The sequence below is a fragment of the Oryx dammah genome, unplaced genomic scaffold, assembly GCF_014754425.2.
Source record: "Oryx dammah isolate SB20612 unplaced genomic scaffold, SCBI_Odam_1.1 HiC_scaffold_1, whole genome shotgun sequence".
Lineage (NCBI taxonomy): Eukaryota > Metazoa > Chordata > Mammalia > Artiodactyla > Bovidae > Oryx > Oryx dammah.
In genome coordinates, this window is record NW_024070185.1 from 77,442,867 (window position 1) to 77,456,486 (window position 13,620).

Genomic DNA, 13,620 nt, shown 5'->3' on the forward strand with positions numbered 1-13,620 from the left:
CGGGAGATGGTGATGGACAGGGAGGCCTGGCGTGCTGTGATTCATGGTGGTCGCAAAGAGTCAGACACGAATGAGCGACTGAACTGAACTGAATAACTATATACATAGCATTTACATTTTACTTACAACTATTTATATAGTTCAGTTCAGTTGCTCAGTCATGTCCAACTCTTTGCAACCCCATGAATTGCAGCACACCAGGCCTCCCTGTCCATCACCATCTCCCGGAGTTCACTCAGACTCACGTCCATTGAGTTGGTGATGCCATTCAGCCATCTAATCCTCGGTCATCCCCTTCTCCTCCTGCCCCCAATCCCTCCCAGCATCAGTCTTTTCCAATGAGTCAACTCTTCACATGAGGTGGCCAGAGTACTGGAGTTTCAGCTTTAGCATCATTCCTTCCAAAGAGCACCCAGGGCTGATCTCCTTTAGAATGGACTGGTTGGATCTCCTTGCAGTCCAAGGGACTCTCAAGAGTCTTCTCCAGCACCACAGTTCAAAAGCATCAATTCTTCGGTGCTCATCTTTCTTCATCGTCCAACTCTCCCATCCATACATGACCACTGGAAAAACCATAGCCTTGACTAGATGGACCTTAGTCAGCAATGTAATGTCTCTGCTTTTGAATATAGTATCTAGGTTGGTCATAACTTTTCTTCCAAGGAGTAAGCGTCTTTTAATTTCATGGCTGCAGTCACCATCTGCAGTGATTTTGGAGCCCAAAAAAATAAAGTCTGACATTGATTTACATATTATTAGGTATTATAGGTAATGTAGAGATGACAAAGTATATAGGAGGATGTGCATAGGTTACATGCAATTACTTCATCACTTTATATAAGGAAATTGAGCATCTGTGAATTTTGGTATCCAAGGTGGGTTCAGGGACCAATTCACCCCAGGACCCTGAGAGATGACTGTATCACTGTCCTTAGGAAATACACACTAATATATTTAGGGATAAACAACCATGATATATAAGGTATGTAACTTACCCTCAAATGATTTAAAAAAAATTTTTAAATATGTATTCATGCATATACACTGACAACCTCCAAGCAGAAAAATTATTATCACTGTTATAAATTCCTATTGAGTTCTACTTCCCTACCAATTTCTATTTTTACATCTGTAGATTACAATATCTGTAGATATTTTTAATAAGGACCCTGAGCCAGAAAGAATAAATTATACTCCAAATACTCTGTTTAATAGACATGGAAACATACATAAAAGAAAGGTTTCCAGCAACATACAAAACTTTAAATTATAAACTTAATGTTGATCTATGAAATTTTACTATCTCTAAATACTCATATCCCAATAAATCCAAACAGTTGATTTTGATATACCTCCTGCTATCTAAGCAACACTTTGTATACAGAATGTAAACTCTCCTGACCTGCCCTAACTCAGATTCTACCAGTTCATTCACTGTATCAAATCCAGAACCACCAATATACAGTTACCCTGGATTTTTTGCCTTGAACACCAGAGCCTGTAGCTTCCCTGGTAGCTCAGACAATAAGAGTGCCTGCACTGCAGGAGAACCAGGTTTGATCCCTGGGTCTGGAAGATCCCCTGGAGAAGGAAATGGCAACCCACTCCAGTATTCTTGCTTGGAAAATCCCACAGATGGAGGAGCCTGGCAGGCTACAGTGCATGGGGTCACAAAGAGTCGGACACAACTGAGCCACTTCACTTTCTTTCCAGAGCCTGCACTGTTCTTTGTAGCTTCTTGACGCCAGGATGCATACCATCATGTTTTCTAAACTGGCTACCTTTACAATTTTGCCAAAGCTTGCCTTGGTTATCACATAAAACTGGTTCTACATCTGCTGTTAAGATAGAAATCTCCTTCCAGTATCTTAGACTCTATCTCCAAAGACAGTCAAATACTCAGTGTAAACCAATTTCAATGTAGCATTTCAAGACAAAAAGGTCCAAGAAGACGCCAGTCAAACAAACTCCCTCTGCCCCCAAAGGTACTAAAAGCTAAAACAGTTGAAAAATGAAGGAATTAAACACATGTTTTTCTACAGATACTAAAATGGCCCCCTCTACCACTTAATAAAGCAAAATAAGTTGTGACTCAAACTTAGATTTCCTTAGACTTTAAAATCTAAGTCAGAAAGGTTAGATAAAATCTCTCTGGTCTGAAAAGAGTGAAAATACCTTATTTTAAGGCCCTTTTCAGACAATGTATTTAAAGCAACATTATTTTCCTTTCAATTGCTTAGTGTCCACAGTTATTCATGATAAAAAAAAGAAGTGGATAAAACAAATTAATCTACTGTTCCCTGATAACTTAGTTGGGAAAGAATCCACCTGCAAAGCAGGAGACCCCGGTTTGATTCCTGGGTCAGGAAGATCTGCTGGAGAAGGGATAGGCTACCCACTCCAGTATTCTTGACTTTCCTTTGTGACTCAGCTGGTAAAGAATCCGCCTGCAATGCAGGAGACCTGGGTTCGATCCCTGGGTTGGGAAATCCCCTGGAGAAGGGAAGGGCTACCCACTCCAGTATTCTGGCCCAGAGAATTTGGGCAAAGAGTCAGACATGACTGAGTGACTTTCACTTTCAATAGCCATATATATCTATCCAATCTTTTTTCTACAATTGTGTATACATTCATAAAATTGATTGAAAACAGAAATTTATACCAACCTTAAAATTTTGATCTAGGTCATCTTCATTTTCAGTTTCATTTTCAGCGTCTAAATCAATATCATCGTTGTCATCACTTTCATCTACTACGTCATCCACTGTGATACAAAATGTGCTATAAGTAGGTCAGAGGTAAGCATTCTATAACATGCACATCCAAAAGTAGAATGTTATATATATATATAGCACCAGTATCTCAATTACTAAGGGAAAAGTAAATTACATTTTCTTATTAAAAAATGTCTCTAATGTTGTCCCAGGTGTTGAAAAACCTATGAGATGAAGTGAAAATACTTCAAAATTTGGAAAAGCACTCTAAAAATGTATGGGCTTTTTTTACTAATGTTGGCAAGTTCTAAAAAATTAATGTCTTATATTGCAACAGCCTGAATGAAACATCTTGTTTCCCATTTATGATACATTTCAATAACTACTTTCATCCACTTACAACTCACTTCCCATTTATTTCCCTCAATGACTGCCATGTACCAGGCACTGTGTTGTGTGCTGGGAATTTTTTAAAAGATGTGTAAATGGAGTCTCTGCCCTCAGGGCGCTTATGAAGTTAAATAGAGAAAGACTAAAAATAATTATAATATAAAAGATATATGCTAATGAAGGCATAAACTTAAAAAGGCAAGGGAAAACAGGGATGGGAAATGAATACAAACTGCTTAGGACCTAGATTATTAGTAATCACTTCACAAAGCAAGTAGTAAGCAGTATCATAGGGAAAATATAGCAACTTTCTGGGTGAACTTAAGAGTGTGTGAGTGTGGCTTTTAAGAAGAAGAAATGATAACCCGAAAATAATTTTAATGATATCTATGGAAATAATAAGTTAATCATGACTTAACTTGTATGCTTGAGAAAGTACTAGGAAAAGCAAAGAAGAATGAGAAAGTGAAGGGTATGAGAGGCCAAGTAGTTTAGATTTTCACCCAATGGAAGACAAGTACTAGGCATTTTTAAAAGGAGAGTGGTTTAAGACTTTTGAAAAGATCACTCTGATAGGCATGAGAAACAGAACACATATGTGGAAGGGGACCAATGAACAGAGGAAAAGACGATAACTACCTGGACCAATACAGTAGTAATGAGGATGAAAAATGAACATACATTAGAGAAAGCTCAGGAAATAGAATGCAAAAATCCATGAGGGCATGGATGTGGGGAACACAAGGAAAGACGCATAGGGGAGAGCTCTGAGAGGACTCATGTAAACAATGAGTGCATTGGGACAAAGTAGAGAATATTTTTAAAGAATATGTTCCCACACTTTGCTTTTATTTTTTATTCTATTGAGGAATAACTGACAAATGTAACCGTATATTAAAAGTACAAGATGTGATGATATATGGTAAATCATGGTAAAATGACTGTCAGGATGAAGATAATACCTCCATCATTTCACATGGCTAACACTGTTAACACTTTGTATGTGTGTGTACATATGGTGAGAATGCTTAAGATGTACTCTCAGAAACTTTCAAATGCACAATGCCATATTAGCTAGAATGGGAAAGACTAGAGATCTCTTCAAGAAAATTAGAGATAACAAGGGAACATTTCATGCAAAGATGGGCTTGATAAAGGACAGAAATGGTATGAACCTAACAGAAGCAGAAGATATTAAGAAGAGGTGGCAAGAACACACAGAAGAACTGTACAAAAAAGACCTTCACGACCCAATAATCATGATGGTGTGATCACTCACCGAGAGCCAGACATCCTGGAATGGGAAGTCAAGTGGGCCTTAGGAAGCATCACTATGAACAAAGCTAGTGGAGGTGATGGAATTCCAGTTGAGCTGTTTCAAATCCAAAAAGATGATGCTTTGAAAGTGCTGCTCTCAACATGCCAGCAAATTTGGAAAACTCAGCAGTGGCCACAGGACTGGAAAAGGTCCATTTTCATTCCAATCCCAAAGAAAGGCAATGCCAAAGAATGCTGAAACTACCACACAATTGTACTCATCTCACACACTAGTAAAGTAATGCTCAAAATTCTCCAAGCCAGGCTTCAGCAATACGTGAACCGTGAATGTCCAGATGTTCAAGCTGGTTGTAGAAAAGGCAGAGGAACCAGAGATCAAATTGCCAACATCCATTGGATCATCGAAAAAGCTACAGAGTTCCAGAAAAACATCTATTTCTGTTTTACTGACTATACCAAAGCCTTTGACTGTGTGGATCACAATAAACTGTGGAAAATTCTGAAAGAGATGGGAATATCAGACCACCTGACCTGCCTCCTGAGAAACCTATATGCAGGTCAGGAAGCAACAGTTAGAACTGGACATGAAATAACAGACTGGTTCCAAATCGGGAAAGAAGTATGTCAAGACTGTATATTGTCACCCTGCTTACTTAACCTATATGCAGAGTACATCATGAGAAACGCTGGGCTGGAAGAAGCACAAGCTGGAATCAAGACTGCCTGGAGAAATATCAATAACCTCAGATATGCAGATGACACCACCCTTATGGCAGAAAGTGAAGAAGAAATAAAGAGCATCTTGATGAAAGTGAAAGAGGAGAGTTAAAAAGTTGGCTTAAAGCTCAACATTCAGAAAACGAAGATCATGGCATCGGTCCCATCACTTCATTGCAAACAGATGGGGAAACAGTGGAAACAGTGACAGACTTTTATTTTGGGGGGCTCCAAAATTACTGCAGATGGTGATTGCAGCCATGAAATTAAAAGACGCTTACTCCTTGGAAGGAAAGTTATGACCAACCTAGATAGCATATTTAAAAGCATTATTTTGTCAACAAAGGTCCGTCTAGTCAAGGCTCTGGTTTTTCCAGTAGTCACATACAGATGTGAGAGATGGACTGTGAAGAAAGCTGAGCACTGAAGAATTGATGCTTTTGAACTGTGGTGTTGGAGAAGACTCTGGAAGTCCCTTGGACTGCAAGGAGATCCAACCAGACCATCCTAAAGGAGATCAGTCCTGAGTGTTCATTGGAAGGACTGATGTTGAAGCTGAAACTCCAACACTTTGGCCACCTCATGTGAAGAGTTGACTCACTGGAAAAGACCCTGATGCTGGGAAAGATTGAAGGCAGGAGGAGAAGGAGATGACAGAGGATAAGATGGTTGGATGGCATCACCAACTCAATGGAGATGAGTTTGAGTAAACTCTGGGGGTTGATGATGGAAAGGGAAGCCTGGCCTGCTGCCAGTCCATGGCATCGCAAAGAGTCGGACACAACTGAGTGACTGAACTGAACTGAACTGAACCATGCTATATGTTAGATCCTCAGAACTTAATCTTCTCAAAACTAAAAATGTACGCCCTGGGATCTTATCACCCATTTACCATTCTCACAGCCCCTGGAATCCAACATTCTATTCTGTTTCTTTGAAATTGTGTTTTTTTTGTTGTTTCAATTCAAAGATTCCACGTATAAGTGATACCATACAGTATCTGTCTTTCTCTGTCTTGCAAATTTCACTTAGCATAAATGCCCTCCAGATTCATCCATGCTGTCACAAATGATATTTATTTTTCTTATTGGCTGAATCATCTATACAAATCACTTTTCCTTTATCCATTCATCCATGGAAAGACATTAAGGTTATTTACAAATGTTGACTAGTGTAAATAATGCTGAAATGAACATGAGTATGCTGATATCTCTTTAAGATAATGTACCATGTTACATTCCTACCAACAGAGTGTAAGGGTTCTGTTTCCTCCAAATCCTTGCTATTTGCTATCTCTTGTCTCTTTGACAATAGCCATTCTAAGAGGTGTGAAGGGATTTCTCTTCGAGGTTTGGGTTTGCGCTTCCCTGATGATTACTGATATACAGCACCTTTTCATTATCTTCTGGCCATTGGTACATCATTCTTTGGGGAAAATGTCTATTCAAGTTTTTTGCCCATTTTTAATCGCACTATCTCCCTTTGTACTATTCAGCTATATGAGTTCTGTGTATTTTTTATATTAATCTTTCATCAGATATATAGTTTCTAAATATCTTCTCCTATTCTATAGGTTGCCTTTTCAATAAATTCTCCTTTGCTATGCAGAATCTTTTTAGTTTGATACAGTCCCACTTGTTTATTTTAGCTTCTGTTGCCTACACTTTTGTTATCTTATCCAAGAAATCACTGATAAGACCCACTACGTCAAGGATCTTTTCCCCTAAGTTTTCTTCTAGGAGTTTTATAGTTTCGGGTCTTATATGTACAGTTTATCCATTTCTAGTCAATTTTTGGGACTGGTGTAAAGTAGGGGTCCAGCTTCATTCTTTTGCATGTGGATACCTAGTTTTCCCAGCATAATTCATTAAAGAGACTGTCCTTTCCCCACTCTGTGTTGCTGGCACCCTCATCAACACTTAGCTGACCACATTATGCTTGGGCTTATGACTAGGCTCTCTATTCTGTTCCAGCTCTTATGCCTGCTTTATTTGAGTACTGTACTATTTTGATTACCATAGCTTACAATCAATCCTAAAAAAAATCAACCCTGAATATTCACTGGAAGGACCGATGCTGAAGTTGAAGCTTCAGCTGGACACAACTGAGCGACTGAACAACAAAGCTCATAATAGCTTGAAATCAGGAAGTGTGATGCCTCCAACTTTGTCCTTCTTTCTCAAGATTGCTTTGGCTATTTGGGTCTTTTATGGTTTCATATAAATTTTAGAACAGTATTTATATTTCTGTGAAAAATGCCACTGAAATTTTGATAGGGATTATATTGATTATGAAGATAACTTTTGGTCAGCATGAACATTTTTGTATTAATTCTTCCATTTCAAGAACACAGGATATCTTTCAATTTGTGTGTGTCTACTTCAACGACTTTCAACAACATTTTATTAATCAGCACACAGGTCTTTAATTCCTTGGTAAAACTTATTTTTAAGTGCTTTACTGTCTTGATGATACTGTAAATGGGGTTGCTTTCTTAATTTCTCTTTCAGATAGTTCATTATTAGTGCATAGAACTACAACGATGATTTGTATATTGATTTTGTATCGCATACCTTTACTGAATTCATCTATTATTTCTAACAGTTTTTTGGTAGAGATGTTATAGTTTTCTACATATAAAATCATGTCACTGCAAACAGAGATGATTTCATTTCTTCCTTTCTGAATTAAATGTCTTTTCTTTCTTTTTTCCTAACCTAATGGCTATAGCTAGAATATCTGGTACTTTGCTAAATAAAATGGTCAGAGTGGGCATTCAGCTTTTGTTATTTTCCTTAAGTCTTTATATCTCTTTCATTTCTGAAGGAAATTTGACGGGTGAAGTATTTTTTATTTTTCTTCAAGCAATTTGAATATATCATCCTACTCTCCCCTGGCACGTAAAGCTTCTGCTTGAAAAATTTGCTAATAGGCTTACCAGGATTACCTTGTAGCTAGGTACCTTGTTACCTGGCGGTGCTAGCAGTAAAGAATCCACCTGCCAATTCAGTAGACATAAAAGTGGGTTCAAGACCTACGCCAGAAAGGGCCTGTGGAGGAGGGCACAGCAACTTACTCTAGTATTCTTGCCTGGAAAATCCCTTAGAGAAGCCTGGAAGCCTACGGGCCATGTCGCAAAGAGTCTAAAGCAACTTGGCACACATGTACCTTGTTACCTAGAAGATATCTCTAATTTTTTCTCTAACTGCTTTGAAAATCCTCCCTGTCTTCAATCTTTAAGAACTTGATGATAACGTCTTGGTGAAGATCTCTTAGGGGTGAATCTATTTGGGAATGTTTGAGCTTATGCACCTGGATAGCCATACCTTCACCAGATTTGGTAAGTCTGCAGCTATTATTTTTTAGAGTAAGTTTTCTCTCCCTTTCTCTTCTTCTCCTAAGACTCCCATTATGTAGATGTTGTTTCATTTAATGGTGTTCCATTATTCACATAGGCCTTCTTCACTCTTTTTCTTTCTAATTCCTTTTTTCTCCTTTGCCTGTATAATATCTTGAGATTTGTCTACAAGTTCACAGATTCTTTCCTCTGCTTGACTAAGCCTGATACTGAAGTTCTCTACTGCATTATTCAGTGTGTTCTTCAGGTCCAGAATTTGTTTTGTTCTTTTTATGATTTATTTCTCTTCACTGAAATTCTCATTTTGTTCACGTATACTTTTCCTAAGTTCATTGAACTGTTTATCTGTCTTCTCTTAAATTATCTGAGCTTCCTTAATCATTTTGAATTCTTTTTCAGGTAACTCCCAGATCTCTATTTCTTTAAGTTCAGTTACTGATGGTGCTAGTTGTAAAGAAGTCACCTGCCAATGTAAGAGATGTAAGAGATGCACAGTGGTAAGGCTCACTGGGGTTCTTCTGCTCTCCATGGGAGAAACTCTACTGAGGAGAACCTTCCTGATGCCAAACTGCCCTGGACTGGGAGATGGAGTGATAGAGATAAAATGCTCCCTGTACTTTTCTGTGTGGCCATTCTTGGGTTTTGAGCTCTACAGTGTTTCTGATGCTTGTTCATTCAAATCCAGAGCTACCTGTGACATATTTTCATCACATTTTCATTTGCTATTTATTGTTTTTGCTGTATTTGCATGGAAGATGAGCACTGGAACCTTCTAGCCCTCCATCTTGCTGATATAACCGTCTTTAGATTCTTTTTCACTTCTATTTCCAATGTGACTTATTGCAGTGAAGATTATAAACTCCTTTCCACTCTTCAAGTATCTGTTCTCTCTTTCAATTCAGTATCTGAACCTCTGAGTTTTAGCTAGAGGTTATAGGTTCCAGCCCCCTTCACAGTAGTTACAGTCATATGATTAAGTTTTGGCCAACAGTATGTGAGGCAAAGTTGTCAATACAAACTCCAGGTCATATTCTTTAAAAAGGAAACTGCCCTCCATTTCCTTTCATTGCCATTTTCCACGTGCACATAAGGAAAACACCATAAGAGATGAAGAAAACAGAATCCTTTTCCTTTGACGACATGGTGGATAGATTCCTACTGTCCAGGATCACCTGACCTGCCCATCTTCTGAATGGATATGTGAGAGGAGAAAAAAATCTATTTCATGGCAATATAGCAAATGGGCTCTGGAGACAGAATACATAATTCAAATCCTGACTCCTCCATTTACTAACTATATGACCTTGAACAAGTTACATAAGTTACTTTTATCTAAGACTACCACTTTCACTTTCACTATCCTCATCTATAAAATGGAGATACCCATGCATAGTGTTGTTGGGAGAATTAAAGGAGTTAATACATGTAATGTGCCAGGCGAAGAGTATATGCTATAAAAATGTCTGTTATTACTACTGTTGCTCGAGTGACAAGGTACTATATGCTGGGTCACTGTGTAACGGCAGTTCAGTCTATCCCAACTAATACAGTTACCAAATTGCTCTAAATTCTTTTGGAAATAAGACTGAAAAAAGTAACTATTTATATTGCATATAGTAACTGGGTCTATTTATGTCAATGTATTAACAGCAGCTAGTCCTAGATAAACAGAGGAAATGATATTTGGAAAAAGAATTGTTAAGAAAAAAGAAGGAACTGAATTCAGAAGAGGCTACTGCAAACAAGAAAGACAACTCCTTGGATAGGAAGAAGGGAAAATGCAGTTCAGCATCATAGAGAAAATATGTTTTTAATTTTTAATCAAACCTATCAAATATCTTCCTTTATAGGTATTTTCCTTTGGTTTCATACTCCAGATGGGAAATGTCATATAGCTTAGAGTATCTAAGACCTTCTTTTCTATTCCAATGATTTATTTTTATACCATCAGCACTAAAAATCAATTATTACATTAATAACAATCTCACAACTAAAAGCAGGGAATATAAATCATCCTTGTTAATTTTCAAAATGTTCTTGGCTCATTTATAGTAAAGACAAAGATACAGGGGGAAAAAAACTAAAATGGCTATCAATAGGAAACCAGTTAGATAAATTATACAATATCTGTATGATATAATAATTAAAAGGTATGAGTCAGCACTTTCCATAAGGTTTTGGAATGTATATTCCAATAGGATTTATTTTGTTGGTCCTATTGCTCTTAAAAATGTGATCTTTCCCTTTGTGTTTTCTAATGGTTATTGTGTGTGTATGTATATCAAATTCATACACAAATAAACATACACATGCACCCAAAGGAAAGCTAGTGAATTTTATTTATTCACTTATCTTGTAAATAGTACTTCACTGAACTTTTATTTGGTCTAAGATACATTTTATAATTGATTTGCTTCGATTTTCTACATAAACAGCAAAATCCTCCACAGACACTGACATAACTTTATCTCACTCTCTTAATGATTAGTATTTTTCCTTTCCCTGTCTTACTGATCTCAGTAGAGCTTTCAAAACAATGTTAACTAATAATGGTTGAGAGAGGCTTCCTCTAACACTTCATAACTACTTGTGATGTTGGTTACTGATCTGAGTTAGATAATACTCAGCCAGCTTGGAAAATATTCCTTGATTCATTAAGAAATTTAATGTGGAACTAATAATAATTTTTATCAACCCCTTTCATGGCATTTATTAAGATAATCACTGTTTTTCTTTCTTTGATATATTGATAAATTTTCATTAAAGTCTTAATATTACAATAAACTTACTTTCTAAAATAATCCTTACGTTGTCAAAGTGTCTTATATCTGAAAATGCTGCTCAATTCAATTTACTAATATTTTCGATTTTTATATTTATCTTCATTAGTGACAATGATCTATAAATTGTTTCAGGTTTTGATTTCAGCATCATACTAGCTTCTAAACTTCTCTTTATTTCCCATGCTCTGGAAAATCAAGTATAGGAAAATTTCTTGAAGGTTGAGAAAAATAACCTACTGTATGACGTCTTCACTGAAGACAACTTGATTGCATACTCAATTGCAGGTTTTCTACTACATAAGTCAATTTTGAGTGAAAGTCGCTCAGTCGTGTCCAACTCTTTGCAACCCCATGGACTACACAGTCAATGGAATTCTCCAGGCCAGAATACTGGAGTAGGTAGCCTTTCCCTTCTCCAGGAGATCTTCCCGACCCAGGAATCAAACCAGGGTCTCCCGCATTGCAGGCAGACTCTTTACCAACTGAGCCATCAGGGAAGCCCAAGTCAATTTTAGTTATTTATATTTCCATAAAATATTGTCCATTTCAAATATATTTTCAAATGTATTAACAGGAGGTATCCTTAGCATCCACTTAGATTGACTGGCTCTCCTCTATATAACTTACCAAGAACTTAAGGCATATTAAAATCACTCACTAATGCTGTGTTTCTATCAATTTATCCTTATTATTTAAATAATTATAGCTTTATCTATCTTTGTTTTAGTATTTGGCACACGTTATTATCTACTTTGCATAAAATCGTCTTTGCTATCTTGTTTTAAACATTTTGTTCTGTATGTATATATTGTAGGGTAGTAATGTCTTCCTCACCTGTTTTGAGCTGGGAATAACAGATATACAGTTGCCAATCTGTTTAAGAGTTCACTCTTACTATTTCAAGTAGTCTATCGGCTACTTAGATTTTGTTTTTAACCCAATCAGAGAGTCTCTTTTTTTCACTGGGAGTATTTTATTCATTTAGATATATTATTACTGAAACTGATTTGCTTGTTCTTGCTTTGCATTCAGCATTCTCGGGATTTTGTACATCTTTGAAGTTTTCCTGCTTGTCTGTAGCAGTACTTCAAGAGTTTTTTCCAAGAAAAATATACACATAACTTTATATAGAATTTCAAAGGGTTCTTAGTCTCTCAACTAGGAACTTATTCCAGAACTGGACTTAGTCTAGAGACTAAGAACCATGGATTCCTATGGTTCAGTAGATCCTAAGCTATAGATCTCTGTTCTAGATGTTACTTTTACATTTTAAAACACATATTTGGGCCACTATTTCCATAATTACTATTTTATAAATATAGCAATATTATAATATTGATAAATATATGAATATAAAGTATTAAAAGACCCAGTTTGTGACAGCCATATATTATCTTTCATCAAAAATTAGTTGATATATTTCAAAATAACAGTAGAACAACTATTTATTATTACAAAATTTAACAATTTGTAATGTTAAATACAATTACTCTACTACCATGTCTTCTGCACGCCTGATTTCTTAATTCATCACTAGCCTGGCTGGAGTAATATTTCATGTAATTACTTCAGGAAGGGGACCTGGGCAATATGCTTCTGTATCCTTGAAAGGGGACCTGGGCAATATGCTTCTGTACTCTTGCCTATCTAAGAATATTTCACCTTTACATATGAGTGGCAACTAATAAGGGTTCAGAAATCTTGAGTAAGAACTCTTTTCTTTCAAATCTCCAAGGAGGCTGCTTCATTATCTTTTGGCATTAAATGTTCAAGAGAATAAGTCTTATGGCCAGTTCAATTCATTCACTAAAAAATGTTAAATTCACATTCATTATGTCTCATGCAATCCAATGGATGCTGAGGATAAAATGAAGGAAAAAACAACAGTTTTATCTTCATGGAATTTACAGTCTAACTGAGGAAGATAAAAAATAATGAAAACTGATAAATATAATGAAGTCTGATATGTGAGAAAGTGATGAAGAGGAGAAAAATTGTGTTTTCCATATGTCTATGCAAGTGTCATTAGAACCCTTCTCTCACATCTTCTTCCTGAAGGATTGTTAGCTGATATAAGTAATCATCTCTAATTCAGTGATACATCAGTCTGACCCTCAATCCAAAGCCAGAGAAACTGCATTTCATAGAAGGGTGAATTAGAGCTGACACTCTTCTTTAATCTATTCTTTTCTCCACCACATTTGTTGCACATCCTATGTTTATTCCATGAGAATGCTCCTTTTATCTAGTTTTCAGATTCAGTACAGTTTTTGTCCCTCTATTTATTAAGTCTGTTGGTAATTTTAAATGGAATAAGAATGGAATGGAATTAGATCACTACTTTCACTTAGCTATCTTTAATCAAGTCCCAGACACAGTC

The 13,620-nt window shown here is 36.6% G+C and overlaps 1 protein-coding gene across 2 annotated transcripts in view; it reads right to left on the reverse strand.

The window, feature by feature from the left end:
• AGTPBP1 (ATP/GTP binding carboxypeptidase 1) overlaps window positions 1–13,620 on the reverse strand; it is a 191,752-nt gene that overhangs the window by 103,939 nt on the left and 74,193 nt on the right. For both annotated transcript variants that reach the window (XM_040244800.1, XM_040244791.1), the window contains one exon: window positions 2,667–2,764. In XM_040244800.1, coding sequence (XP_040100734.1) covers window positions 2,667–2,764 — 98 coding nt within the window. The remainder of the gene's footprint in view (window positions 1–2,666; window positions 2,765–13,620) is intronic.